General features: G+C 51.2%; 12 protein-coding genes across 12 annotated transcripts; 4 read left to right on the top strand and 8 right to left on the bottom strand.

The window, feature by feature from the left end:
- Nucleotides 1-115: 115 nt before the first annotated feature.
- BJY04DRAFT_227124 (fungal specific transcription factor domain-containing protein) lies at nucleotides 116-2,403 on the top strand (the record flags this gene model as incomplete). The annotated part of the gene is made up of 4 exons (XM_073718564.1): nucleotides 116-179; nucleotides 319-1,089; nucleotides 1,145-2,211; nucleotides 2,263-2,403. 4 exons carry the CDS (start codon nucleotides 116-118, stop codon nucleotides 2,401-2,403), a joined length of 2,043 nt encoding a protein of 680 aa, XP_073572309.1.
- Nucleotides 2,404-2,657: 254 nt separating this feature from the next.
- On the bottom strand, nucleotides 2,658-3,929 carry BJY04DRAFT_187185 (class I SAM-dependent methyltransferase). The gene is made up of 4 exons (XM_073711002.1): nucleotides 3,486-3,929; nucleotides 3,392-3,430; nucleotides 3,276-3,332; nucleotides 2,658-3,205 (listed from the first exon to the last, which is right to left on the bottom strand). The coding sequence occupies exons 1-4, from the start codon at nucleotides 3,874-3,876 to the stop codon at nucleotides 2,811-2,813; spliced, it is 882 nt and encodes a 293-aa protein (XP_073572308.1). The 5' UTR covers nucleotides 3,877-3,929; the 3' UTR covers nucleotides 2,658-2,810.
- Nucleotides 3,930-5,158: 1,229 nt separating this feature from the next.
- On the bottom strand, nucleotides 5,159-6,214 carry BJY04DRAFT_217402 (pectate lyase family protein; the record flags this gene model as incomplete). The annotated part of the gene is made up of 2 exons (XM_073716028.1): nucleotides 5,159-5,665; nucleotides 5,741-6,214. The coding sequence occupies 2 exons, from the start codon at nucleotides 6,212-6,214 to the stop codon at nucleotides 5,159-5,161; spliced, it is 981 nt and encodes a 326-aa protein (XP_073572307.1).
- An 892-nt stretch (nucleotides 6,215-7,106) lies between these two features.
- BJY04DRAFT_187183 (MIP aquaporin) lies at nucleotides 7,107-8,348 on the bottom strand. Its single transcript, XM_073711001.1, has 2 exons — nucleotides 7,675-8,348; nucleotides 7,107-7,572 (listed from the first exon to the last, which is right to left on the bottom strand). Exons 1-2 carry the CDS (start codon nucleotides 8,320-8,322, stop codon nucleotides 7,339-7,341), a joined length of 882 nt encoding a protein of 293 aa, XP_073572306.1. The 5' UTR covers nucleotides 8,323-8,348; the 3' UTR covers nucleotides 7,107-7,338.
- Nucleotides 8,349-11,007: 2,659 nt separating this feature from the next.
- BJY04DRAFT_41704 (cytidine deaminase family protein) lies at nucleotides 11,008-12,203 on the bottom strand. The gene is made up of 5 exons (XM_073720338.1): nucleotides 11,874-12,203; nucleotides 11,662-11,795; nucleotides 11,498-11,583; nucleotides 11,338-11,419; nucleotides 11,008-11,266 (listed from the first exon to the last, which is right to left on the bottom strand). The coding sequence occupies exons 1-5, from the start codon at nucleotides 12,067-12,069 to the stop codon at nucleotides 11,225-11,227; spliced, it is 540 nt and encodes a 179-aa protein (XP_073572305.1). The 5' UTR covers nucleotides 12,070-12,203; the 3' UTR covers nucleotides 11,008-11,224.
- A 396-nt stretch (nucleotides 12,204-12,599) lies between these two features.
- BJY04DRAFT_41641 (putative quinol monooxygenase) lies at nucleotides 12,600-13,163 on the top strand. Its single transcript, XM_073720336.1, has 2 exons — nucleotides 12,600-12,707; nucleotides 12,786-13,163. Exons 1-2 carry the CDS (start codon nucleotides 12,686-12,688, stop codon nucleotides 13,067-13,069), a joined length of 306 nt encoding a protein of 101 aa, XP_073572304.1. The 5' UTR covers nucleotides 12,600-12,685; the 3' UTR covers nucleotides 13,070-13,163.
- Nucleotides 13,164-13,257: 94 nt separating this feature from the next.
- On the bottom strand, nucleotides 13,258-14,763 carry BJY04DRAFT_217398 (uncharacterized protein; the record flags this gene model as incomplete). The annotated part of the gene is made up of 1 exon (XM_073716027.1): nucleotides 13,258-14,763. One exon carries the CDS (start codon nucleotides 14,761-14,763, stop codon nucleotides 13,258-13,260), a length of 1,506 nt encoding a protein of 501 aa, XP_073572303.1.
- A 200-nt stretch (nucleotides 14,764-14,963) lies between these two features.
- BJY04DRAFT_41666 (uncharacterized protein) lies at nucleotides 14,964-17,737 on the top strand. Its single transcript, XM_073720337.1, has 2 exons — nucleotides 14,964-15,939; nucleotides 16,013-17,737. Exons 1-2 carry the CDS (start codon nucleotides 15,136-15,138, stop codon nucleotides 17,567-17,569), a joined length of 2,361 nt encoding a protein of 786 aa, XP_073572302.1. The 5' UTR covers nucleotides 14,964-15,135; the 3' UTR covers nucleotides 17,570-17,737.
- BJY04DRAFT_187163 (flavin monoamine oxidase family protein) lies at nucleotides 17,676-19,579 on the top strand. The gene is made up of 4 exons (XM_073710999.1): nucleotides 17,676-17,696; nucleotides 17,828-18,313; nucleotides 18,396-18,708; nucleotides 18,780-19,579. Exons 2-4 carry the CDS (start codon nucleotides 17,969-17,971, stop codon nucleotides 19,526-19,528), a joined length of 1,407 nt encoding a protein of 468 aa, XP_073572301.1. The 5' UTR covers nucleotides 17,676-17,696; nucleotides 17,828-17,968; the 3' UTR covers nucleotides 19,529-19,579.
- On the bottom strand, nucleotides 19,569-20,797 carry BJY04DRAFT_217395 (transcription factor domain-containing protein; the record flags this gene model as incomplete). The annotated part of the gene is made up of 2 exons (XM_073716026.1): nucleotides 19,569-20,411; nucleotides 20,468-20,797. The coding sequence occupies 2 exons, from the start codon at nucleotides 20,795-20,797 to the stop codon at nucleotides 19,569-19,571; spliced, it is 1,173 nt and encodes a 390-aa protein (XP_073572300.1).
- Nucleotides 20,798-22,247: 1,450 nt separating this feature from the next.
- Nucleotides 22,248-22,846, bottom strand: BJY04DRAFT_217394 (DUF1772 domain-containing protein; the record flags this gene model as incomplete). Its single annotated transcript, XM_073716025.1, has 2 exons — nucleotides 22,248-22,696; nucleotides 22,774-22,846. The coding sequence occupies 2 exons, from the start codon at nucleotides 22,844-22,846 to the stop codon at nucleotides 22,248-22,250; spliced, it is 522 nt and encodes a 173-aa protein (XP_073572299.1).
- Nucleotides 22,847-23,793: 947 nt separating this feature from the next.
- BJY04DRAFT_217393 (F-box protein) lies at nucleotides 23,794-25,398 on the bottom strand (the record flags this gene model as incomplete). The annotated part of the gene is made up of 1 exon (XM_073716024.1): nucleotides 23,794-25,398. One exon carries the CDS (start codon nucleotides 25,396-25,398, stop codon nucleotides 23,794-23,796), a length of 1,605 nt encoding a protein of 534 aa, XP_073572298.1.
- Nucleotides 25,399-25,825: the final 427 nt, after the last annotated feature.

Here is a 25,825-nt window from a genome sequence, read left to right as displayed (position 1 = left end):
AAACTTTCCCCCGCAAAATGCCGAAAACCCTTGGGGATAATGGCCACTGCACGGTTTAAATCCCGCCATCCTTGCCCTCCTTATGTATCTATCTACCAAATACAGACTTCCTACCATGAATCAAAAGCGTGTCGACCGCGCTTGCGATCGATGCAATGTTTCTCGTACCCGCTGTGATGGTGAATTGCCATGGTACGACTCTTTCTTCTGCCCCCAGCATATATCGTAGCATACACTCATGCATCTATGGGGGCGCAGTAACCGTTGTTGTAGTAGGTCACTATGGTTATCTTTGCGGTGCGCAGTTAACATTCCCAGCTCTGGGCCACCGGTGTCGATACAATCGCCAGGTCAAGAAGCGAGGGCGCAAAACCAACCTGGCTAAACAGAGACGTAAAACCATCAGCGCGCAAGAGCCGAACTCGCCGCTGGAGTCAGGAATCATCTCCGAGCACTCCACCACCCAGCAAGATGATGTGCAGGATTCTTTGCAGTTGCCACCGCTGCACTACTCAGGTCTCGAACAAAACCTCTCCGCTGTGCCAACGAATGCTAGCGTGAGCTTCCACCAATTCCAACACAACTCGCCTCCCCGAGCAGACTCGCCTCACATTCTGCGAGGGTTTGATCCTATCTTGCCCCTCTCACGGATTGATTCTCTTCTCCGCAGCGCTTTATATAGTACGCCAAGCGTGGCCACTGGCCAGGAAATCCCAAGTGAAGACCTTGAGAATTGCCGATATCCTTGCCTCAGGGTGCTTCTGCCCGCTCTGAAGCATGCCCTATCTCCATCGGCTGCCTGCGACCTGCTCGATATGTATTACGCAGAACCGGGCACTTCTATCTGTTCCCTCCATAGTCCCTATGTTCTGTCACCCGTCTTGCGAAAGAATTCGGTTTTGCACCCGTCGAGGCCGCGATCAACATCGCCAGCGTTGCTGGCGACCATACTATGGTGTGTGGCGCAAACGGCGGATTGCGCAATATTCTACATGCCTGGGGCGCGCCAGAGGATCGTCAATGAACTGTATGGCATAGCAATAGCGCACTTGAAGAAAGCAGACATGGATAATTGGCGGCGTGTTCCTGGTAGGTGTCAAATGCCCTCCACCACCGGGAGTTTTATGTTTATATATCTCACTAGGTGGGTGGCAGTTGGAAGAAGAGTCTTGTAGCAGCCTCGATGCAGCCAGCTGGAAGAGAGTTCGGACAACCTTTAGTACTGGTCCTGTGCCACGTGTGGATGACGTGTTGACCTTTCTACTGCTAGCAATTGTCATCTCCGGCGGGGAGTACAAGTCGGATTGTATAAAGTGGTGGAACAAGGCTGTCGCCCTCGTCAGATATCTTGGTCTGCACAAAGAGCCTTCGATGTTGGCAGAGGCTCCGAGCCGGAACGAGTGGCAGACGTCCGCCGAAGAGCAGGAAGAGAAACGGCGCACGTTCTGGCTTGTTTACGCCTTAGATAGACATCTGGCCTTGTCCCACAACCGAGCGCTGGATATTCTAGATGCCGAGTGTGAGGTTTTCAGCCCACTACCGGAGAGCCTATGGCAGAACTTTGATATTATCGATGACAGGGCATTGCAGCATCGCACCTATGGTCCGCCAACTACGATCTCTGGTGCCGGTTTCTTCGAGTACTTCCTACCCCTCATGACCATTCTCGGCGATATTATCGACTTTCGGCTCCGACGGTATCACCCACGGTTGGTCTCTCACGACGATTCCTCTCTCGAGATAATAAAAGCCAACCTCACCCAGTGTGAGCGCACACTGTGTGACTTTGCCGACACCTGGAATCAAACACCCAGCCCGCCAGGCATTGGCCTATCGAAGAATAGCACCAATACCATGATCGCATATGCAGTCTACATCATAAAGGTTCTTTACATCCTGCTCTACGGAAAATGGGACGCGACGTCTATGCTCGAGGACGACGGAGACTGGATCACCTCATCGAGATTTGTTGACTGCTCCTCGAGCTCCATTGCCGCCGCGCAAGCCATTTCGGACATTCTCAAACTCGATCCCGAGTTATCGTTCATGCCCTACCTATTCGGTATCTACCTCTTTCACGGCAGCTTTATCCTGTTGCTATTTGCAGAGCGCATGTCCCGTATCGGGCCCAATCCCTCGGTCGAAGAGGCCTGCGAGGTGATCATCCGAGCACACGAGGTTGCTATAGTCACCTTGAGCACTGATTTTCAGGTAAGCCCTCAATACGGGCCCAAGAGAATAGCCCTGACATCCTTTGATCAGAAAACATTCCGGAGAGCGTTTAGATCCATACTATATAATGCCCGTCGGCCCGAGAGAAGTGAGACTGAGCTTCAGGCCTTACGGAAGGAGGTTCTCTCGATGTATCGATGGACTATGGGCCGTCCAGGCTTGTGTTTGTGACGCGGTGATAATGATCTCTCCGCAAGTTCGGGCAAATCAGCCAAATTTGTCCGAGCGGGTAATTTGATCGGGTCATTTCACGAAAACAATCTACGACAGCTGCTGGTATTGCTTCAGGTTATCCCGCCAACTAGAAGAGAATGTAGAATGGGCACGACTAGGAATTACCAGAATGGTTTACTGAAACCAAATAACCCCATCATCTCGCTGTGCGATCTTCAGCTTCTTGTATTTGTGAGTCAAATATGACATACTCGTAGGCGATAGTTCCAAAGTAAACTTGTCAAGACATCCGTCGCGAGAGATGCTCGACGATATGGTTTAGTCCACTCCTGGCGGCAGGGGGTAGGAGTCAGAAATCCAATCTACAACCACCAGTATGTTAGGATTTCAAAATTTGGTCGAGATTAAGAGCTCGACTTCCTGGCAGTAGCAACAATGGCCTCCCACTGAAGCACCACATCTCCATCCTTCCCGAACCTCCCCTCGAGATACTCCGCCAATGCAGGCCGAATCTTCTCCTCATATTCCTTGACCTGCTCCTCCGACCAAGCACGCTTGATGATATTCGGAACGATCATCATGGTCATGTTCACGAAGCCAGCAGCTTCGATCGCTACGGTCTTTGTGTGCGCTTGAACGTTAATGTCTATCATCTTGCGCTCTTGTAGCTGCGATTCGATCCATGTAACAGACCTCCAATTGCCGCTGCCTATGCTGGAGAGGAACAGCTCTGATGTTGGGAACCGAAGATCTGGGGAGATTGTATCCAGCGCTGCTCGGACCACTAAAAGCCATGGGACTATATAATCGTTAGTCTCTAGCCTCTGCGTCAAAGGAATAACCTTCGTAGTGTATCGAGTGAAGCTTACCATCGACCCATGTTGTAAAGCCAAGTGTCCCGCCTGGTTGAAGAATGCGAAGGTTTTCTAATGAGAATCAGTGTTCAGCTGGTGTCCTTCAGGCTACAAAGCACCGGCTACCCTACCGTCAAGTGCAGCCAGCGAGTCTGGCAGCCCCAAAAACACTAGAGATCATTAGCAACGACGCGACAGGGTGTCGGTCCCCTGGATGTAGCCCACCGAGAGCGGCAAAGATGTGCGTGAAAGTATCACTCGGTAACCCAGTCTTTTGCGCATCAACGTGTTTGAATTCAGCATTCTGCCAACCTTCCTCCTGGCTTCGGTGCTCAGTGTACGCCAGCATGGCGTCGGTAATATCGCAGCAGGTGATCTTCATGGCCACATTATTGTTCCTGACTTGCTTGTTCAGGAGACTGGAGACTATCCCTGTACCGCAGCCAAGATCGAGAACCACGAGGGTCTTATCCGGGAAATCGTTCGCCTCTGAAACAATGCCACTCTGCTGAAGCAGGGTTTCCACGAAAGGGGCACTAGCCTTTTCGCTGCTTTTATACGTTTGGACAAGCTTTTCGTTCTTCATCATGTCTTTCCAGGCTGAGGTGACCGACATTTTGTACCGGTGATTACTCAAAAGTCGATACGTGGTGTTGGTGCGGAGAGATAGTCTGGTTCATCTGGACCGTACGTCCCGCGGGGTGCAGGCCAGCTTTATAAACTATGGTGAAGGCTTCAGCCTAACAGAAATAATCAGCACTAGAAATCTGAATGAGGGTCAACGGCGTATTTGTCAGACGGTGGTACAGCTGAAGAATGGAACTGAGGCGAAGCATTGCTGACCGGCCACTAATGGCAGGCTTTCCGGCCCCAGCGCAGGGTTTCAAGCCAACTGGAGTACCATGACATGGGAACCTAGCTCATGAGTTTTGGCCAAGGCCCGCAGTTTGGGGCCAAACTGACCCAGAAGCAGTGAGTCGCGGAGTTTTCTGTTCTTATGTCCGGTGGCAGGCCGAATGTTAGTTCTTATGTTGGGACTTTTAATTCGGGTCGTGGTCTCTCGGATCTTTGGTCACATATGCTCTGCATGAATACATATCACGTCTCGTGTTCCAACGCGTATCTATCAAATTTGACTATGCCCATGATATTACACGGCTATGATAGTGCCAGAGAAAATATGTATGCGGATCCCAACATGATACACAACACGCGAGCATACAACAAATAGGCAGACGACCATACCAGAATCGATAGAGGCCAGGATATCAATATCATGTGCCCCTTCAAGCCCTAGCATTGCTTTCCACTTCGCATCATTTGCCCAGGATCAGCTCATCAAAATCTTGCTCTCGAAAACGACCTCTGCGCGGGTTTGAACTTCCCACAATCCAATCCCGGCATCTCTAGTATGCAAACAGCAAATGTACCGACAGGGGCGAGTTCAAAAATGGTATGCTAGATGGCAAGGGCGCTCTGACGAGGGACGGGTATGAGTACCAGGGGGGATTTTGCAAGGGGCATAGGGCAGGAAAACCCACAAGGACGCACTTGGCTACAGGAAAGATCACAACTGTGACGTTTGATCCATTATACTGCCTTGTCTAATTGGATTCTATTGCGGTCTTCGAGGAACAATCCACAAATTGCTTCAATCCTGGCTGCAATTTGTGAAATCGGAGACGGATGTAGAAATGCTGCACAAAAGGTCTCTTGTGGGTTGTGTCATCAACTTGTTCTTTATTTAAGCAACTCTGTGTCCCGGTTAATGAGTCTCTTTTTCTTTTCTTTACCCAGAGCGGAGCATGCATATGTGCGTCGATTTCGGATGGGATATATACAACCGTTCATCAATGATGTATAGCAATAATGCTTTGCATTTCCATCTTATATTCAGTCTAGACGCCAATGTCTGCCTTGGGCCCAGCATTATATGGGACATCAATTGGAATGTCATAGACATCCGCTAGTGTATAGTTATAAAACTCGCTCGCCTTAAAGACCGTGTGCCCCTGCACATCAAGATGAGTCTCGCCACCACAGTTCTTAAACTTCACCCAGTTCGTCTTGACCTTTGCGTTCGGCCCAGCGACAATCGGATCAAACACGTCCTCGAAGTAGCTGGTCTCGATCAGCAACTGGGACTTTCCCCTCGCGTAGTTTCCGTAGCCCGTGATGTTGCGATAGTAGTTGTTGTATAGATGGCCGTACTTCATATTGTCACCGCTTGGGTTGCGCACATTGGTGGAGTGGAAAAAGTTGTCGTTGATTGTGATCTGGGCCAATACGTTCTGCGTCCACCCGATTCCAAAGGCTTTGTTGTGCTTTTCAATAAGGTTCTTCGAGACGGTTACGTAGTTCGTGTCTCTTCGGAGGTCGATGAGGCCGTCGCCCATGCCGGTGAGCTGCAATTCAGTGTTAGTACGTTGAGTCCACTTGTGGCTAGAAATCGTGAAGCGAGAGTGGAAAAGAGCACTGACATGGTTCCCATCAATCCAAATATTCGTCGAGTTATCGATCTGAATGGCATCATAGTCCCCTTCCTTTCCCGCCCAGTTATTCCTTCCATCGTACGTGCCATGGATTTTCAAATTGCGAATAATAACATTCGTCTGGCTGTTAATATTGAGCCCACCTTCCTGAATACCAGACTTTGCGCCGACTCCAATAATCGTCTTGTGGCTCTTCACAGGCACCTCGAAGCCAAATGGCTTCGCCTTGATCATGCCATCGACCCGGATGATTAGCGGTTCGTCTGAAGCTGCATGCTTGATCAGGTCATTGAGGTTCTTGGCTGTCACAATGCGTCCGTCCTTTCCGCCGGTTGTCCCGCCGTTCAGAGAAGCGAAGCCGTGCGCTTCGGTGTCGCAGTCAGCGCAGGATTGTTGAGCTGCTATGAGTCTTGGTGCTCCCGCTGCGAGGAGCAAGGTGGGAAGGAAGTCGAGGATGCGCATCGGAGTGAAAATGAGGAACTAATAGATACTGAGAGCTCGAAAGATGTGAACTCAACAAAGCGAGCAGCTATTGGAGGCGACGCAATTGCTCTTTATGACACCGAACCCACCATACACCTTCTCCAACGACCCCAAGTTATCTCCCACAAGTTGGCTCAGCAGGATTGCACGGAGAAACAGACACAAAGGTCCATTGTTATATTCCACCAATCGAGCACTCGAACTGGCTCTCTATACGAGCCGAAGGAGCAACCGAGGCTTTGTCTGTGGGGACGCAAACAACCTCCCCAGATCTTGGAGGCTTTCACGCGGGGATTCAGCCTAAATCCACCAGGATCCGGGGTCACCAGACCCTGCACCGTACGATTTCTCCAAGGGCTTCCTCGCCTAGCGGAAGTTTGTGCCCTATCAGGCGAATATGAGGGCGGCGCGTATGGAGGCTAAGGATCGCAAAGGCCATTTGTGCGGAATCATCCCGATCTCCAGGAGCCTTCGATCACTATTTAGCCGGAATCGTACCTCGACTTCCTCCTCAACACCAGTGATTATATCCCTCTTCAATGCATGCCCTTCATAGCCAGCTCGCCATATGCCCTCAAAGACAGCTTCGTTTACCCGGTCATTTTGCATTGGTGCAACAAATTCTTGTCTCCCGTCCGGCCGACCCGTCAATCAATACACCGGATGACAAGACACCGCGACAGAGCTCCCGATCAAAATCTCAAGGCTCGCTCTATAGGGTGCTCTCTCTGGGATCGAATCTCGGATGTGAATCGCAATATGTCAATCTCACTCTCCTATTATACAATGCACCCTTGATGAGATACTGTTAGTACGAACGCTGTTAACCTTCGGGGATCCGTTACTACAAGTCAAATTGATTTGACCAAACCATAAGAATATTAACCATTTTTGAGAACTCTCACGCAGAAAAGGCAAAAAAACGCAATCAGGACCCCAATCTATAAGCTAGCGTTCAACGCCAAATCGACCGTCTATCCCATTCGGTTCGCACTCTTGCCCAATTAGTCGTTCGTACGTGACCAACATGCTTCCATCCCCTACGTGATAGCTAGGGCAGCGACCAAGAAGTGGGTCATCGGTCCGACAAAACGGTCAACCACCTAGTGCAATCGCAGCTCGCCATCAATATCATCATCTTTACCGAGAGCATCCACAATGCGCGATCCGTCGCCCTCGTACACCATCACATCGTAGGTTGCCGCTCCAACCAGACAGCCAAGAATGGGCGCAAAAAGCGGCACAACAAAGTAATAGTTCGCGGCCGTGAAAACCTCCCTACCATACAAAAGCGCCGAGAAGAGACGCGGTCCGAAGTCACGAGCTGGATTGATGGCCTATATAACCAGTCAGTATCAGACCTAACGTGCGGAGCCCCGATCATCGCTAAGCAAATAAAACAGGGCATCGAAGAAAAACAGTTATTAGGTTGGACATACGTAACCGGTCTGCCACCCCAAGGCCGCCCCGATCGCAACCAGTAACAAAAACGTCGACAATTGCGGCGCGTGAAACCTTCCCGCATTAACCGGGTCACCAATAGTCAATGCCCCAAACATCAACACCGCAGCCGCCAGAGCCTCATTGAACACGCCCTCCCAGTTGGAATCGAAGAACGCAGCCGGGTACGTGCAGAAGATACCCGCCGAATGATGTCCCTTCGGACTCAGAATCGACCCCCCGGGAATCGTGAACTCCGGATCCCACGCCATGATGGCGGAGCGGTAATTGACATACACAAGAGCAGCGCCGACGAACCCGCCTAGAAATTGGGCGATGATCTTCCCAGGCAACGTCTTCCATTGCCCTCGCTCTGGTCTTATCAGAGCTTTCACGAGCGTGATTGCCGGGTTACATGTTGGACTAGGTGTTGACAGATAGCCCGAGAGGCAGACGGCAGATGCCCAGGCAAGATTGATGGACAGCCAAGTGCCGTACTGGTAGTCTGAGAGGAGGGACTGAGCGACAACGCCATCGCCAATGGTGATGATCAGTGCTGTGCCGAGGAATTCGGCGCTGTATGGCTTTAGGGAGCGGAGAAGGGGCGAGAGGCCCTTGTAGGAGAAGCGCATTTTGAAGCTTGCCATTCAGTTCCGGAGGTGAGAGATGAGGAGGTCGGAATTGGGGGAGAGTTGGAGCCTTGGAGGGGATCGGCGATGTTTGTTGACGTATTATCACGTGAAGGTGGATTAGGACCCATCTTCCGATTGACACGGAAAGTGCGCTCCGGTTGGAAGTTGGAACTAGAGGAAGGGAATGCATCCGGAGTATGCGGACGTCAGCTATCACGGTTTTGGGTTCCGGTGTCTCTACCGGCACTTCGACGCCCCAGGTAGCTAAGACCTTGACCCGACTTTGACTGTATACCTCCACGGCTGTATCAGCCAATGGCATGATGTGTCGGGTAAAGTCAGGACGCTTTGAGCCAATCAAAGATGTTCTTTGTAGAGTCGCAAAGATCTACGTTCTGTTCAAGATCTATACATCAGCACCTGTAAATCGGACGAGATAAGGAATGGACTTCCTGCAGCCTGTATATGGCTGGAATTGTAACTGCTCTTAACAGTGACTCTTGTGGAGCTGGGATCAATTCCTACTTCCACGACACTAGTATACATAAGCGAACCACGTAATCTACCATGCTACCTCTCAAGTTTCATCCATCACTCTATACTTCAGCGTGGCCTTTCTATTATGGATCTTTGTTAACTGTAGAGATCCTTTCCACCTCCGCACCCCCTCTCAGCCCGTCGAACCCAACCGCCATGTTATCATAAATCGCTACCAAATCAGCAGTTACCTAGGGCGTGTCAAAAGTCTCAGGGAACAATTATACTTTTCACTTAAAACATATACTATACTCCCCAATTCACATCATCACACACCGACAATCATCAAAACACTCCTCACAGCCACAGCAGTCAAGACCACGGCAACACTCCCCACAGCCTCGGACACACCCACCACAGCCACAATAATCGCGCCAACGTTCTCTCCCGCTCCTATTTTCCGACTGGTGTAGTGCGGTGGCATTTTGCGTTGTGCCTGGGACACGAACCCCTTCCCCAGGCTTCATTCCTAGTTCTGTAGCCGCTTCGTCGCCCACTACGGCTGGCATTTCCTCCCGTTTGCTAGTGTATTGAATTGCATCTTGAATATCTCTCCGCCTCTCGTCGTCCTCTCTCCGCGAGTGCGCTGAGGAACTTGGTTGGCGTTTGGATGCCCGTCGTTTGCTGGGTTTTAGATGAGGCATTCCTCGAGAGGTGGGGGCCTGAGAGCGTTGGGAGGTGATCAGATAAGAATGGTGTCAGAAAATGTCAAGGAGAGGGGGGGGCTAATACGGTTATGAGATGATGAGATGAGTGTGAGAGAGGTCAGTGTCTTTGACTGGATCGGATAGTAATTAGTCAGGGGGCAGTCAGAATATCTCCCTATTCATGTTAGCTCGGTGTCTATCAGAGAGCCCCCTGGCTAGTTATACTTAAGTCTCGGGATTTCGGATCCGTGCTAAGTATATTGCTTTAGCAGCAGATGTCGAAAAAAATTTATGATTGGCTTCAGCTACGTGGGGGATGGTGTAGCACAAAGCTTCGTGATTCGGGATGCTAGCATTCAGATTTTTACCTAGATGGACAAACGATAATAGTTCCGATGTTCCAGCCTGTTGGAGAGTATCTACATTGGTGAAGAGAAGCCAGCAATGCGTTTCAGGATACTTAAAATGCAGGAGGTCAGTGCTATTGGATGCATTGAGCCCTTGAGTCCCACAGTCGCCAAGGCGTAGCTGAGAACCGACACAAGAGGACTGCTGTCCGGCTATTATTCGACCTTAGATTGCGGCTGACATGCATAATATTACCAGCGATGTGTTTGCTTTTTGCTTCGGCTTCGTTCGGAGTAACGGCTCGACATGTTCCGCCTTGACTCCAATCACTGTAAAGACATGAACGTCGAGCAAACTAAACTAAAGGGCAACAATGTTCAATGGTCTATGCTGACGGTCTATGGTGCAAGATGCCTCACTTGACTTAAACCTTTCTCAGAGACTTCTACATCTATACGGACATAATTGGCATTGGAATGTTTACAGTCAAGCGTTTGGGAAGGCGACCTCTGGAAAATCCTCTATTAAGGACAATCTATGCTTCGTAGTTGTTCAAGCGTCCTGATCATGGTCTTTGCTCCTTCCGTGTATGGTCGCTATGAAAGGATCATCATCTAAGTGAGCGAATGACAATTGCAGTGAGATAAGCCTGGCATCCTTCGGGTGCTCTCTCTCTCGTATGGCCTGTCGTACAAGACATTGTCAGGTGGCATTTCTGCAGGGATAGTGAGCAATCTTATGCGTAACGAGCAACCCAGTAATATAGGGTAGGTAATCCATGGCGATTCGTTACGGTGAACGCGTTGTTGCTCCCCAGCTCAGATGCAGCTCTTTAACGTCAGGACACGCGCTGCACTGCATTTCGGATCCAAGTCGGAATTCGAACACGGCAACAGTCTGTTGCCTGGCCCAGAAGACGGAAATGATGATGCAAATGCAGACAAAACTGTCAGTGGGAGTCCGAGTCCGAGTTTCAGTGGCAGTAATGACAGGGACTTAATTAGTGGGCCCGGTTTCCCTGAGCCATCTTGAGGCCTGGAGGCTGGTAGGTTTATTAGTGTGGATAATTTATAGGATTGGACTGAACGCGCTGAGTGAGGATGAGGAGTAAGATGATGCAGATAGGGATGAAGTTTCGGATCCTGATGATACAATCATTCTGTGCATGGTGGTAGTAGATTGCAGATGCATTCGATATGGGCATAAAGCATTCTTTTTCTCCATGCGGAATTCTACTGTAAAGTGAGGAAACCCTGTCGAGGCTTGACACCCCAGGGTCAGCGAGACAGCGACTTTATGTACTACCTTAACCATGCTGTCACCTTCCAGCCGTCGTAACAATGTAGTGGTCCAAATTGTCTTGGCCCCTGACCGACATCTGCTCTTCACTTGTCCAGATCATCCGGGCCCAACGAGTCAGGAAGCAGCTGAAGAAACCCGAGTGTCAGTTCTCATACTCATATAGCTCTCTCTGCCACTCAAATCAAGGAAGGCTTACCTCGCCCATAGTCCTCACACTATATGTCCCATCGGCGGCATATCTGTAGACCGGAAATGATGGCGTCGTAAAGTCTCTCATGCTATATTCCAGACCAAGTCAGGTTAGTAAGATCTATGGTCTTAACCATTGTGCGATCCGATGTTGGAATGGACTATACAATTGGCGACACATTCCACAAGGCGAAACCCCCGGCGTGATATCCGAAGATACGGCGATTGCTTTGAAGGTTTTATGGCCTGCTGTCTGCATGTTTCCGAACTGCTATTAGCTTGTTCCTTAGGTCAATAGTACCAGTGGATTATTGCAATGAGGACGACTTACAAGAGCAGTACTAAACGCCACCCTCTCCGCACATATGCCCACCGGGTACGACGCGCTCTCGATGTTCACGCCGATGATTGTTTCGCCGGTGGCTGTCAGGAGGCATGCGCCGACGCGGAAGTTGCTGTAGGGGCCTAGTTCCATTGAATAGATTGAGTCAGAATGCCTACTTTGAACTAGATGAGGCAGTAATGATGTCGTGGAGCACATACACAGTGCGTTATCCTTGGCAGCAATTGCTTTCGCTGAGATGGTCTCTAGCTCCGTGGCTGTAACACCGAACCTGTCTTGCTCCATATATGCTGCCATTCTCAGTTGGTCGATTCTGTTTGTGCTGTGGAAGCCTAATGGGTAGGGCCACGGTGCAAGGCAGCCAGGCTTTATGTTGTATCCTTCTTGCGAATCCATGACAGCCAAGCAACGATCTGCGTGGTTGACGGCGAGCGGGGTCTATATGTAATTTGGACTTGCCGGGCTAGATCCAGATATCGTATTTTCGTTTTGCTGAAGTCAGTGCCATGATAGGTGTTCTGTACATGCGCTGGACGCCTATTGGTGCCTTGCTCGTATTCCGAGTGTGGTTAGTGCGCGTTGTTCATAGTAGGAGAGAGTTTCTTATTTTTAAAGGCGTTGGTCCGTGTAAAAGCAGACTAGAAGTGGACGCTTGCTGATTGCAAATGAACAACAAGGATGTACGCATTTTGAAGGGGCTTGTATGTCATGTCACGGTATCTCCACCGGTTCAAATATATATCTCAAAGCACGACCCGACCCTGCGGTTCGCAAAGGCAGAAGTAACCAGTGACCTCTCAGTCCATCTCTCCCCGGAAACAATAAGCAAGCCGTCATAATCCCATGCATCAGCGGCTTTGTGAATAAGAGCTGGTGTTGCATAAGTCAGGGGTTACTAAAACAACTACGTCATAGCTCCCACCGCCTTTACCAAAATAAATGCAGCAGCGACAGCCCCTCACCTGCACTCTGCCCCTCCAGTCAACCTCAATCATTCCAAAAACACATCAAAATGGTCTACACAATCGTTGTCCGTATGTCTTCCTCCTCTTTGACCAACTAACCACTCAATTGACCAAGATAAACCTCTACTAACAAGCTCTTTCCCACAGACATGCGCGCCAAGCCCGACGAGGAGAGCATCTCCAAGCTCGCCGCAAAGCTCCAGGAAGCCTCCGCCGTATACTCCAAGGACAAGGAGACCCTCTCGTGGTTCGTCATGCAGTCCGTACACGACAAGCAGGACTTTTGCATCGTTGAGCGCTACCTCAACGAGGGCTCCCAGAAATACCACCTCGAGAACCCCTACTGGAAGACATTCGACCCTTATGTCATTCCGCTGTTGGAGAAGGATATGGATTTGAGGCGGTTTGAGGAGATGGAGCCCAAGGCATGAAGTTTCGTGTTCAGCGATACGAGGGTGGACGTCGGTTGCTGTACATATTCTGGAATAATTGTGATGAATTCTATATGAGGTTCGACGATTGCCGGCTCTCTACCTCCCACGACAGATCAGCATTTAGCTCATGGCCCGTGTCGATCTCGAATGAAGCCAGCAGCACATACCAACCCTTACCGGCTGGTTTAGGATTGCTCGTCTTTCCCGGATCTGTCGGGCTGACCATTCGGTAGGTTCGAATTAACCGTTGCTGAAGTTGCTGACCTGGGCTCTGGAGACTTTCGAGGGAGTATTAGGTTCAGAAGCCTGGCCAGACTATGCAAAATGAGGACCAGAGTAGGGTACTGTGCCACTAGCTCCATCGGGTCTTGCTCAGATGGCAAAGCCCTGGTTGTATCCCGTGTTATCTCGTCGTTTGACACCGGTTGCTGTTTTGGTGGGTCTTCCTGCACTGGCTGGAATGGTGGCTTCTGCTCGACATGCTGCTCGAGTGGCTCTCCCTGAATCGACTGCTGGGCATCATTGTGGAAGGAGTGGACAGCGCTTCCGAGGACAGACATATATGGCTTGAGTGTGGATCGAGGCTCTATATCAGCAACGACGCTCGATTCGGGCAGAACCGTGAGTAGGCTTGCTTTCTGAATGCCAGCCGTCAAACTCTCTGGCCGTGAGCGGAACACCGGTTGTGCGTTTGCCTCGGCCAATGGTCCTATGGGTAACGCGGAGTCAACTATATCCTGCCCAGCGGCCGGTGTGAACGAGACCGGAAGAGAATCCGGAATGTGAACCGGGATTCGCATGAAATTGCGTTGCTCCATGTCGCTTGGCAGTCCCTGCACAATCATGTCTAACACCTTTCTAGGTTCGCTGGACGTGGTGTCCGGGCACATCAAGGTGCTGCTAGTCCCTTGATCACGGTCATGCGGACTGGGAAACTTCAGATATCGGATGGCATCTCGGACGCGGTCACGCTTGCTCTGGAGCTTCCCCTCAATCTTAATGTCCATCCAGAATGCGCTGTCTGTATGTTCCAAGGCGAATCCCGTATGGATCACATTGCTGTGAGTGGGCCGACCTCCTAGCTCGTTCTCGCAAAGTTCCCATATGAGGGCTCGGTACATTGTGCCCCTACTCCCGGCTATCCTTTCCCCTGGCTGTAAGCGACCGGTGAATGACCAGCGGGTGTTGTAGTTGACAGCCTGCGCATAGTCAAATCCTAGGCCACTGGCGCCGCTGCCGAGGACATTTATTTGAGGTGTGAGGTGGACAGTTTTCGTCACAGTCACGCTGATAGGTTCGCCGGTGATATTCTTCGGACCAAAGTAGTCCGTCATTCTGAGTTCATTCTTCAAGTATACACCAACCTTTGCTTTGTTGCCATTGACTTGGTCTTCCTGGATTGTCGTCACTGCCTCATCCAGTGTAATTCGCACCGTGGCACTCGCCAAACGACAGTTCAGGGGCTGGTGGAATGTGAGATCCATGTACACAATGGCTACAGGGCTCCCTGACGTTTCCAACTGCCCCCATTGCGATTGGCAGACGCACAATTTGCAGTCTACCTGTACTTTGCCTATCTCTTTATAGCACAGACTGGTATCCACGGCTGCGTCCAACTCTCGGTAGGTGCGACCGAAGCGCCGGGGGGACATGGGCTGAGGGGGTTTTGCAAGGGTTCGTGCTCGCGACATCTCGGTAGCAATTGTAGCTCTTTGCATATCTGCTGAGTATCTCGAAGGCCGAATGGAAGTCTGGAATCATGAGAAGCAGCTTCAAAAAGGATAGGCAAGATTCATGATGCGAGGAATAGTCGCCGGCTGAACGACAACTTCATCTGGATTTCAGCCTTTGGCGTCGGACGTCTGTCGAGACTCTGGTAAGCTGATGATCAGACACCTGTCATGTGCGCATCCAATGGTTGAGGGTCCTATTAATCCGAAATGCAGCCTAGATTACGATCCTACCTGTCTTGTGGCCATCTCATTTCACCCGACGGTCGCTCTTTGCAACAATCCACATCCCTCTCCCTCTCATTGAAGGCAGCGTCATAGCAATAGCACATTATGGATCGTCATCGACGAACGGTCTCCGGTACACCTCGAAGCCGGACACCCGTCCGAAATGTGGCTTTCGATCGATTGAATCTCGATGACAGTGGTGATGCCGGTGTGAGCTCGCGGCGAGCGCTTGTGCCCATAAGAAGACGACATACCATTTCACCACCGAGACAGGAGCATATCTCTCCTACTGCAGCGGCTGCAGCCGCCAGAGACCGCTCCATCACAGCAACGGGCCGTACAAGTGAGCGTCTCCACTCGCCACACCCTAATGACATGAATGACAGACATAAGCCGCATGATTCACCAGATACTCAAGCCCAACATACATGGGTAGACGCACAGCGTCTCGAGGACATATGGGGCCCAGAGACGACGAGAGACCACACTCTTCACTTCGACATGCAGGTCGTGGAAGATGTCGATAGCCTGCTGGAAGAACTGGCCCGTTTCAAGCGTCTGGGTTACTTCTCGGCCGGGGTACAATACTTCCGAGACAAGCTAGAACCCTTTTCTGAGATGGCCCCGGTTGCCATTGAGTACGCTGATCTCCTGATGGAGCAGGGGGCCTATGGGCAGTTGGACCGATTTTTACTTTCGCAGCGAATCGTATTGCGTGATCTGAAGTTCAATCTAGATCACCTGAAAAGGCTCTCTCAGCAAATGCTGACTCTGATAGAGGCGTTCTCTTCCATGGTCTCACATGGTAGGATGAAAGAAGCATACGAAGCAGCGAACGTGGCGGCAAGACTCCTGGGTCGCACCCTGAGCCAGGTGCCATGGTCTGCGGATGTATTTGACGGTGCAGTGGTAAGCAGGTTCCAATTTCTGTACTCGCTGATGCAAAAAGAAGAGCCATTACATTGACTGTGTTTATGGACAGATTCAATCTACTCGATATACCCTCAAAATCCTTTCGTATCTTGATCGCGAATCTGAACTGATATCAATGTATCACTTTGACTTCCTATCAGGCTCTGTCTCGCTCTATAAATCGCTTGTGCATCACGGCCGTGTGTGGGATGCCAGAGATATAATGCTAGGAATGCTGGAAGCCCAGGGTCTTCACAGAATCTGGAAACTGTTGTTCGCGGAGGATATTTCCTCATCAGGGGCATGTTATCGGATGCTTCAGGACTGGGATGTCGTGCAGTATGACGAGTCAACATATTTAGCGCTGCTCGATATCCTCGTAGGCGTGGGAAATTGCCTGACCGATCTTTTCTTTGGTGTCAGAAAGAGGTCGGATTTGATGATCGCCCGACAATTCCTCCAAGAAGGCTCAAAGCTCGCGACCTGTCTGGTAGAGAATAATATAAGTCTGACCGCCTCGCGGCCCTATTTGCGTTGGGTGCTTGCAGAAGAGGAGGTTCGAAGGAAACTGCACCCTGGCGACATGGACCTCATAGAACAATTGAACAAATACCCTGGATTCACTATCTTGCCAGGCGTGCTCCCCATTTATCTGCCGCTCAAGACCGAGAGACCGACAGAACATCTTTTTTCGGCCAACGAAACGAGCAATCCATCCAACCAAAGCCACAACCATCTTGCAGCCGTCTTAAGCTCCGCACGTGAATCAGCAGATTACGGAACGGAGGTGCTCTGTTTGAGCGAGCTTATCCATCGTATGGGACCTGGAATCAATAACCTCCTTTCCAGGCTGCGTCACGTCCAAAACAACTTACAGGAAGACACCCTCGGCCACCGGAAGACAGTTCTCACGACATTCCTATTCATGACCGACGACAATTGCCGTCAGGATCTTCAGGCACAGATAAGAAGCAACCAGAGCCGCAAAGACACATTTGAAACTCTGTATCTGACGGACTGGTGTGAGTCTATGGTTGCAAGAGCGCTGAGTATCTCGTTGGGCTATCCGGCACCTTCATTTCGTGCAGCTCTTTCTAAAGCCTACTCGTTTAGTATACCGTGGCATGTCAGGAAGCAAATAAAAGACGTCCGTTACAAGGCTAGGTATGATTCACTGATCTTGACGGACAGTAGCTCCGACTCTTCTCAACGTGGAAGACCCAAAGCCTCTGGAGGATATGAGCGAAGACGACCCGCGTCAGCACAGTCGGGACATTGGACACCGCCAAGGTCAAATCGTCCCCAAGACCCCTTCATTGAACAGTCGTCGCTAGGACATTCTCATTACGACAAAGAACGCCTCGACCCCAATGACCCTGAGTCGAGGCGCATAATGGAGATGCTCCGAAAATACCCACCGAATGTGACAAAGTCACCACATCAGCTAGATGACGAGACCAATGCGAAGCCCACAAATCCCAGTCCGCGACGAGAGGGGTCTATTAATGGTGATGGAGAACCCAAGACAGTCTCAGAGGACAAGGGTGTTACTGTCGAAGATGGACATTCTAGCAAAGACGACAATGACTCGCCACATCCCCCGACGCCAGAGGTCAACCAAGAATGAGGTCGCAGGTTGCTAAGAAACGTCAGAGGCAATGATCCTATGAGAGCGTTCATGGTTATGGCTGGGCTGGCAATATTCAGCGCGGCTCTGGTCGCCTGGTCGCCAACAGACATAGGACGTTCATCTGGTTAGTCATTGAATATTCCCTGGTTTTCTCTGCCAATTCTGTATTGGAATACAAGATACAGCCGCCCATATGCAGCAGTGAATGTCATAGATTTCTTTTTGACCGTAGCGCGGCTACCAACCGCGATTCAGGTACACCTGCATCTTGCCACCCCCAGCTGCATGATAAAAGGCACAAAATCGCTGCTTTTTAGGAACTATCCTGCAATATGATACCGAGCGCAGTCTTTATCATTCCATTTTACCACTTCCACCTTTTTAACATCACATACAATGGCCAGCCCCAATGCCAGCAGTGCGGACTCGACCTACGACGCCATCATTATCGGCGCGGGGATAAGCGGTCTTATTGTCGCTACTGTCCTACATGCCGCTGGGTTGAAGATTGCTGTTCTTGAAGCGACCCACCGTGTGGGAGGCAAGATCCTGTCGGTATCCTCCACCGAGACGGGATTCAGTGACCTCGGCGCAACATGGATCAACGACAGCACCATGTCTGAGATGTGGAAGCTGACCAGAAAGTACGGGATTGAGACGGAGATTCAGCGTGTCGAGGGGGACAATGTGGCCCAGGATGCCGATGGGGGTGCAAAGCGGGTGCCGTATGACTTTGTCCCGGTACGGACACACCGAGCACCTATCCAGCATTCAGCTGCTGTTCTCGCTGATGGTCTATGCTAACGTTGTATTCCCCTATTAGGGCGAACGCGAACTCGTCTTCAAGCTCATCCAGATCGTCAGCGAGGAAGCGGAGAAGACCGATCTGGAAAGCCCGCAATCCTCGCCAGACGCCGAAAGACTAAGCAAGATGACTTTCCGGGAGTACTGCAGGGATATCTCAAACACAGAGACCGCAAAGGTCTTTGCAGACCAGATACCAGCTGCTTTTGTCGGCGTAAACGGTGACGAAGTGAGTGCATTGTGTATGCTCCACTACATTAAAGCCGGTCAAGGCTTGGAGGCTTTGATATCAGACCATAAAGATGGAGGGCAGTATATTCGTGCGAGGACTGGTAGGCCTTCTTCGTCCTTGCTCTGTATATATCAAAGGTTGTGAAGGGTAAAGCTGACATCCAAATGTCAGGCATGCAAACAATCCCCAAACGCCTCGCCGCTGAACTGCCCCCCTCCTCCTTAGTCCTCTCGACCCCAGTGACATCCATCACGCAGTACCCTTCCCCCACTCAACCATGCAGAGTCGAAACTTCCACAGGACACACGTTTATCGCCCACCGTATCGTTCTGAGCACACCCACTCCCCTGCACAACTCAATCAGCTTCACTCCACCCCTACCACAGCCGCGCCAGATCCTCGCAGACACAGCTGTTCTGGGCTACTACAGCAAAGTCGTCTTCATCTTCGCGCACCCCTGGTGGCGCGATGCCGGGCTATCTGGTACAATCTCCGCTCTGACAGGCCCGATTTCCTTCACGCGGGACACCAGCATACCCGCTGACGATCATTGGGCCATTTCCTGTTTCATCGTCGGACCGCGTGGGCGGGAGTGGAGCAAGCTGTCCAACTTAGAGAGGTATGACGCTGCCTGGGGTCAGTTTAAGAAATGCTTTCGCGCTGCTGTTGAGAATGTTCCTGAGCCGCTGAAGACGTTCGAGATGGAGTGGTCGAAGGAGGAGTTTCTGGGTGGGCCTTGCCCTGTGATTCCGGCAGGGGATGAGGGTGTCGCTGTGGTTGGTGGTGAATTAGACAAGCCGTTTGGGAAGGTCCATTTTGTTGGGACTGAGACTGCGACTGTTTGGAGGGGGTACATGGAGGGGGCCGTGAGGTCAGGGCAGAGGGGGGCTAGAGAGGTTCTTGACGCACTGAAAATGTAGACTGACAGCATGTGAGACTACAACGCTAGAGAGAAAGGAATTACATGACCGCATAACTCAACCCAAACTTCCTCATCACCAACCCCAGCCCATAAGGCCCAATGGCAAATTTATCCGTCTCCTGTTCAACCCACAGCAACCCCAAAACCCACCGCGCCTGCACCGTATTCCGCATCTTAAACTTATTCCTCAACAGCCGATTACTGATATCCTCTCTCTCCTCCTCACGGATCACAAACGATCCTAATACGATGAGCGCCCAGAGCGCAATACACTGGTACGGCGATGTATTTTCTCGCTGCAGATACAAACGCGCCATATCGACGAGTTCTTGGATTCGTTGCATCCGGTGTTCGTCGTCCGTTCGAAGGACAGAGGGGACTGTCTCGACGTATAACAAGACTACCTGTCGCAAAAACTCCATCACAGCCGTTCGTTGGGCGAGGAAATCCGTATCGGTAGAGGTTATGGGGGCAGGGGTCCATTGGATAACGCGAGTCTTCAAGGTCTCATATTTTTCAGCACCCGACACAGCGTCACTGGCGCTTTCGTCTGGGGTCTGCGCCACATGCACGGAGACATGCAGCAGCAGCTCAAAAATCCCATGGCTGCCGCCGAACATCACGCCGAACGTCTCGAACTCGCTGAGCTGCCCGAGTTTAAGCAGGAATGGATCGATCGGGAGTGTGCGGCTGGGCAGCATTCCGTAGGGGGTGATGCTGTTTGTCAGCACGATGTAGGAGTACAGCTCGAGGATGATGCCGTAGAGTAATCGGCCTTCGGCAGTCTGGATCCTGTGCCGGTGGGTACGGATGTAGAGGATCAATTGTCTGCAGGCGCGTAGATGCGCGAACATAGAGCCTGCTAGGCTTTCGGAGAGGACCTTTGTAGTGTCAGGTTGTGTTTGCAGGTCGTTGGAGAAGGAAGGGCTGGATATACCTCGTAATGGCAGAGAAGAATCATGCATAGCAGTAACTTTAATGTGGCAGTTGGCTCACTAACCCCGGAGATTACCCGCTGCAGTGTTCTCAACGCAACTCTATAATGCTTATGCGTCGCCTGCTGGATCTCGGTACTGTCATCTCCGTGCTTAAAGGCTAAATGCGAGCCGCTGAGTGCTAGCATGCAATGCATGACGAGGTCGTCATTGTACGCAATGGAGATGACGCTTGACATGAAGGGGTTAAGTCCTGTCGGAGCGGTGGCGAGTAGATTACCTGTTTGGTCGACATAGTGCGAGAGAAGGGTGTTTGAGGCTGGGAGGAACATGCCGGCGCGTCTGGGGCTTTGGAAGACTTGCAGCTGCGGGGACCAGTGGATGGATGTTGAGGTGGTGTCTCTTTGGCTGAGTATAGGTAGACATCTTGGGGTAAGTGGTCCCTGTCGGACGAGCGCTGTCAGCCCTTTACTTACTTGCCCCGGTGGATAACCGTTTGTTTCAGCTGGTGAAAGGGTAGAGGGCAGACAAGGCCACGAGCAAGAGAGGTGATTCCGCGTACAGGCCACACAGCGCGGTTTCTGCTCGTCGCATTTCTTCTTCCGCCGTCGGCAGGTTAGGCAGCCGGTTCTAGTTCGAGGGTGAACTGTACTGGACATCTTTGGTGGGATTGATATGGAGATTATGGATGGAGTTGGAGAGAGAGGTGTCATACGGCAACGCGGGGCTGAGATGGAGCAACTCGAGCTGAAGCCAAGGATAAGCACTAGGATCTTGGTCCGCATCTATTCATTCACCTTATCCCATCTGTTCCTATCCCTGTAACTCCACGACACCGACCGTCCCTCTGCCACAATACATCCTCCAATTCTTCGTCATCAAGCTCCTGACGTACATCATGTTCATCCAGCCCCAACCCATGATTATTCGAATCATAGTCCCAGAGCAGGTAGATCCGGAAAGCATATCCCTTCTGCACACCTGCCATGTTCACTGGACGTGCTTTAGTTGCATGAAGTAGAAGGACGCGTAGTGCTTGAATCAGCGGCTGTCCTGTTGGGACTGAATTGCAGAGTCGGCGGCGGCGGGGCCAATTACGTCCGGAATGATATTTGGGAATATTGGTACTTTGGCTTCGTCCGATGCTGATATGAGGATTTCCGCCAATATACCTCGACCTTTTGTAGGATCAGACCCCATTTGTATTTCCGGGTGATGGTGAGGTTTGTAGGGTGCGCTGGTTTGAAGCGGTTGCGCCTTTTGGGAGCAGACACCTTCTTAGGTTGAATGGGTTCTTAGGGAAATAGGTTATATGAGGACCCCCTTGTTGCACAAGTGCATGTGTTGATGTTATCTGACTGTGGGAAAGGGGCGTCAGTGTGATCCGTAATGCAATCGGGGATGCTGAAGCCTGGCGGATGAAGGTAGAGCTTCGCACCTCCACTATCAACTTGCCCGGGGAACCGGCATGGATCTTGTTCTTGATGCAGACGACTAATTAAGCATCTCCGTGCAAGAGATGCCACTCACCAGATGGATGCCAGCCATCTAGTAGCAGCAAGTCATGGGGCTAGAGTAACGTGCAGGGCAACACCATCAGCAACAATCTATAGCATATCCTATCATTCTGACATCCCCGCCACAAATATGGACGTTGATCTCTAACACAACGAAAAGGGCCACCCAGAAACAGGCAACAAGGCACTAGGAACAGATTGCCGAATACAAAGAACAAAGTAACAAGCTTGGGATCCATCAGCAGCCAATATAACCCACCCAAGCCTAACCAGCAAGCATCTCCCGGAACCCGAGCACCGCCCCAATTAACGGAAAAAAGCTCCTAACAAGATGCAGCGCACTCCACTTCCTTACCAGTCCCCTAACCTCCTCAATCCCCACCACTCCAGTATCACCAACCCCAGAACCTCTGTCTTGACTACCATCCGCAAGGCCCATAATAACCCTATTCGTCGGCAAGAGCACAAACCACGTGAACGGCGTCATGAGAATCGTCACAACTCCCGCAATCACCCATCGACTCCAGTTTCTATTGAGGGAATGCTGTCGGTATGCAGCGTAGAGGTAAACGGATAATGTGGCGGCTGCCATGGTGGGGTGGATGCGGTGGCCGTGGCGGAACATTGAGACCCAGTGTTGCAGCAGGTGTGTGGGGGAGGTGGTGGAGTGGATGAGAGCGGGGAAGGCGATTAGGGAGATTGTCATCATCGAGCCTGTTCTCCGTTGTTAGCTCTGGGTGTAGGGATGTTGATCGGATTGTCAGAGGGATATGTGTGTAGAGTGACTCTACCGGAGAGATATGAGCCGGAGAGGATGGCCGTGACTTGAATGATTCTATCAAAGGACGAATTGATGGATGCCATGGTGTGAAATGAAGTTGATGTCCGTTCAAAGAGTATAGACAAGTAGGCTGCCAGTCCGTGATGGGCACGCTCTGCAATTTATCTGCTTCGGAGCAGAGACGAGCTGTCAGCAAGGAGGGCGGGTGGGTCCCCTCGGAGTCTATATCTATGTCTGCTCAAGAGCCTGAGGTAGTCAGCAAGGCTAACAGATGCTGAGAAATCCCCCGGTGCTTATCACGCAGCGCGACTGCGGTACGACAGAAATAATCCGGCACCCAACAGCACTCTCTGCGGCTGCCATTGCGAGCCAAGCAGCCTCAACGGTCTCGTCAGGGTCCCTCCATGTTGCGAGGTGAGAGATCATCGTGTGTACCATGGAGGTCGAGTTGAAAGATCTCTCCAATATCCTCATTCGTAGGTATAGCCATTATGAGTGTTGTATAGATTGCCGCGTGGGTATGAAAAATAACCCGGCCGCATTCCCAGTCAAGGCCTATGGGTTATCAATGCAGTCGAACCTAGATGACTCACGCCCAGAAAGTCTATTGACCTTGATGTACTAAGATCCAGAGTATAGCAAGGTGCTTTGACTGAGTGCGCTTATAGAGACGTCGCAGGAGAGAGGGTAGAATGACCTTGCGAATGAAGGCAGCCATTGGTCAGTGCTCGATATATGCGCCGAGAATAAGCGTCACATGGGGTTTGTGCGACGCACTGCACACGGATTCGGTCCGCTTTTCGAGCGGCAGTGCCCGGCCTTGACTGGAAATTCGGCCAATAGCTGGCTTTGTCTAGGTCAGCCAAAGTCATGAGGAGCAGAAACAATGTTCGGTGCGGATGTACGGTGCGTCATCAGGCATAGTATACTGGAATCCGGTATAATGGTAGGAATCGTTATCGCAGTTGACATAATGTATTGTGAAGAAATACCCTAGAAACTTGTCCGTCGAGCATCAATATGCGGAGATCTACTCAAGGTACCTCCTCGAGTATTTAACCTTGTGCGCAGCAAAGAGTTCCACAAGCCGGTCATGATCAGGTGTCCAGTCCTCGTCTTCCTCCTCAGGGCACTCCATGGTCACCGTCCTCAACCGCGGCAACGACTTAACGTCAGACACCAACCGAGAGCACATTTCCGGCACCGACTCTCCACGATACCAAGCCACAATAGTCAGGTCTTTGAGAATAGGCGGAAGATTCGAACGGAAACTCCTTCCACTCTTCGCAATCTCTTCGTCAAAAAGTAGCATGTCCGGGACATGAAGGCTCTCTAAAGCCGGGTACGCAGCAAGTCGCCAGACATGTAGAATTGGGGGCGCCCATGTCGTATCATCCCAGGCCCAGGAATCGTGCACAGTTCGAACAGTAAGCGCTTTCAGGGTGTCTTTATGTCGTTCAACTGCGGTAATGAGATGCTGCAGATCGCCGCTTATGTCCCGTCTCGCGTCCTTGAGGGTGTGATAAAAGTCGTACTCGAAGACCTCCAGTTGTCGAATACACCCGATCAGCGAGGATAGATTATCAGGGTGGAAATTCGAAGATCGGATGCGCAGCTCTCTGAGGCTGGATGCCATCCTAGGTGTGCCATGTAACTCAATACATTTCGAGAAACCAGACTCCAGAGGTGCAGTGTTTAAGCACAAAGCACGGAGATTGGGCCCGCAAAATCGCCACAGATTCTCCTTTGCACCGTATGAGGTCAGACCCGCAAGCTCCAATGTTTCAAGTTTATCCAGAAAATGCGTTCCGGAGCGCGACATGGCTCTGTAGTGGTGTCGTAGGAGCGGCAGGAATTCGAGGTCAAATACGTTCACGGGATGGACACCGCTGCATCGGTAGCGAAAGGTCTTCAGGTTCGGAAGGTGCTGGAGTAGGTCTAGCAGGTGAAGACCTGATTCCAGCGGATAGTACCGCTCCCGGACACCGCACCTTCCCCTTTGTGGTGGTACCACTGCGGGCTCCTGTTGCTGCTCCCCTTCCGAGCCTGAATTACTCTCGTCCTCAGACCCGTCTCCAGGCCTCCACTGCCTACCTAAGTCCCTCTGTTTGAGAGCCTTCCATACGGTACTCGACTCCGGGGGCGTGGGTCCCTGATACCACCTGATATCACGATTGGGCGACATGAACCTCTTCCTGATTTTGGTTTTCTTCTGGGCCTTAGACCTGAACCTTTTCAGCTCCTCTGGGAGCACCACGCCCGGCTGTTCGGCACACGGTCGTTGAGCAGCAAAGATAACACCTTGCACATATCCTGCTAGCCTTGGCGAGTCACGGATAACTTCCAGGAATATGGGGTGATGGCGCGGTTGATAGAAGTAGACGGTGTGGAAGAGGAGTGGTTGGGCTATGGATTGAAATCGCCGACAGGTTAAGCAGAGCGCATAAAGAGTCCTTGGAGGACAGCAGACAGTTGCAAGGGTTTCGCAATAGCTAGTCCAGAGGCTGCCGTGCTGCTGGACTGGCGTCAAGTAGCTGAAAATCAACTGCAGCACTTCAACAGGCAGGCGCGACCCGTAGTCAGCTTGGGTTTCAGGCTTCGGTTGCACGACGGCCTCTCTCTTGCGCTTTGGCATCTTGATTCTGTGTTTGAAATAGGATCTGAAAGGAGGTAATGGATGGGATGTGTTGAGAGAAACGATCAAAGGAAACAACGCCTTGTCGTGGCTGGAGTCACGTGACAGGAAGCCCGTCTCTGCCTTGCTGCCTGAGAACGACCTTCTCTCCCCCCGGGCGGCCTTCCTCGAAAATACACATGTCTTGCGAATATCTTCAATTATTGAGTTGCTGGTGGTTCTTTCAGTTTCTATACGGAGTAGAGATGCTTTTGTTCTGTCTCGATTAGTTTCGTTCTCCTGCCACGAGGAGTCAAAAAGAATCAAGATATATATGGGGAGGCGGGACTTGATGATACAGCAGTATTAAGTGCTCGGGCGCTGAGACAAGTACAGAAGGATATTGTAGAAGGCCTTGATATTCATTTATTTCAACAATAGTATTACT

This window comes from Aspergillus karnatakaensis, assembly GCF_047715665.1.
Source record: "Aspergillus karnatakaensis strain CBS 102800 unplaced genomic scaffold BJY04scaffold_19, whole genome shotgun sequence".
Classification (NCBI taxonomy): Eukaryota; Fungi; Ascomycota; class Eurotiomycetes; order Eurotiales; family Aspergillaceae; genus Aspergillus; species Aspergillus karnatakaensis.
This window is presented reverse-complemented; position numbering and strand designations above follow the sequence as displayed.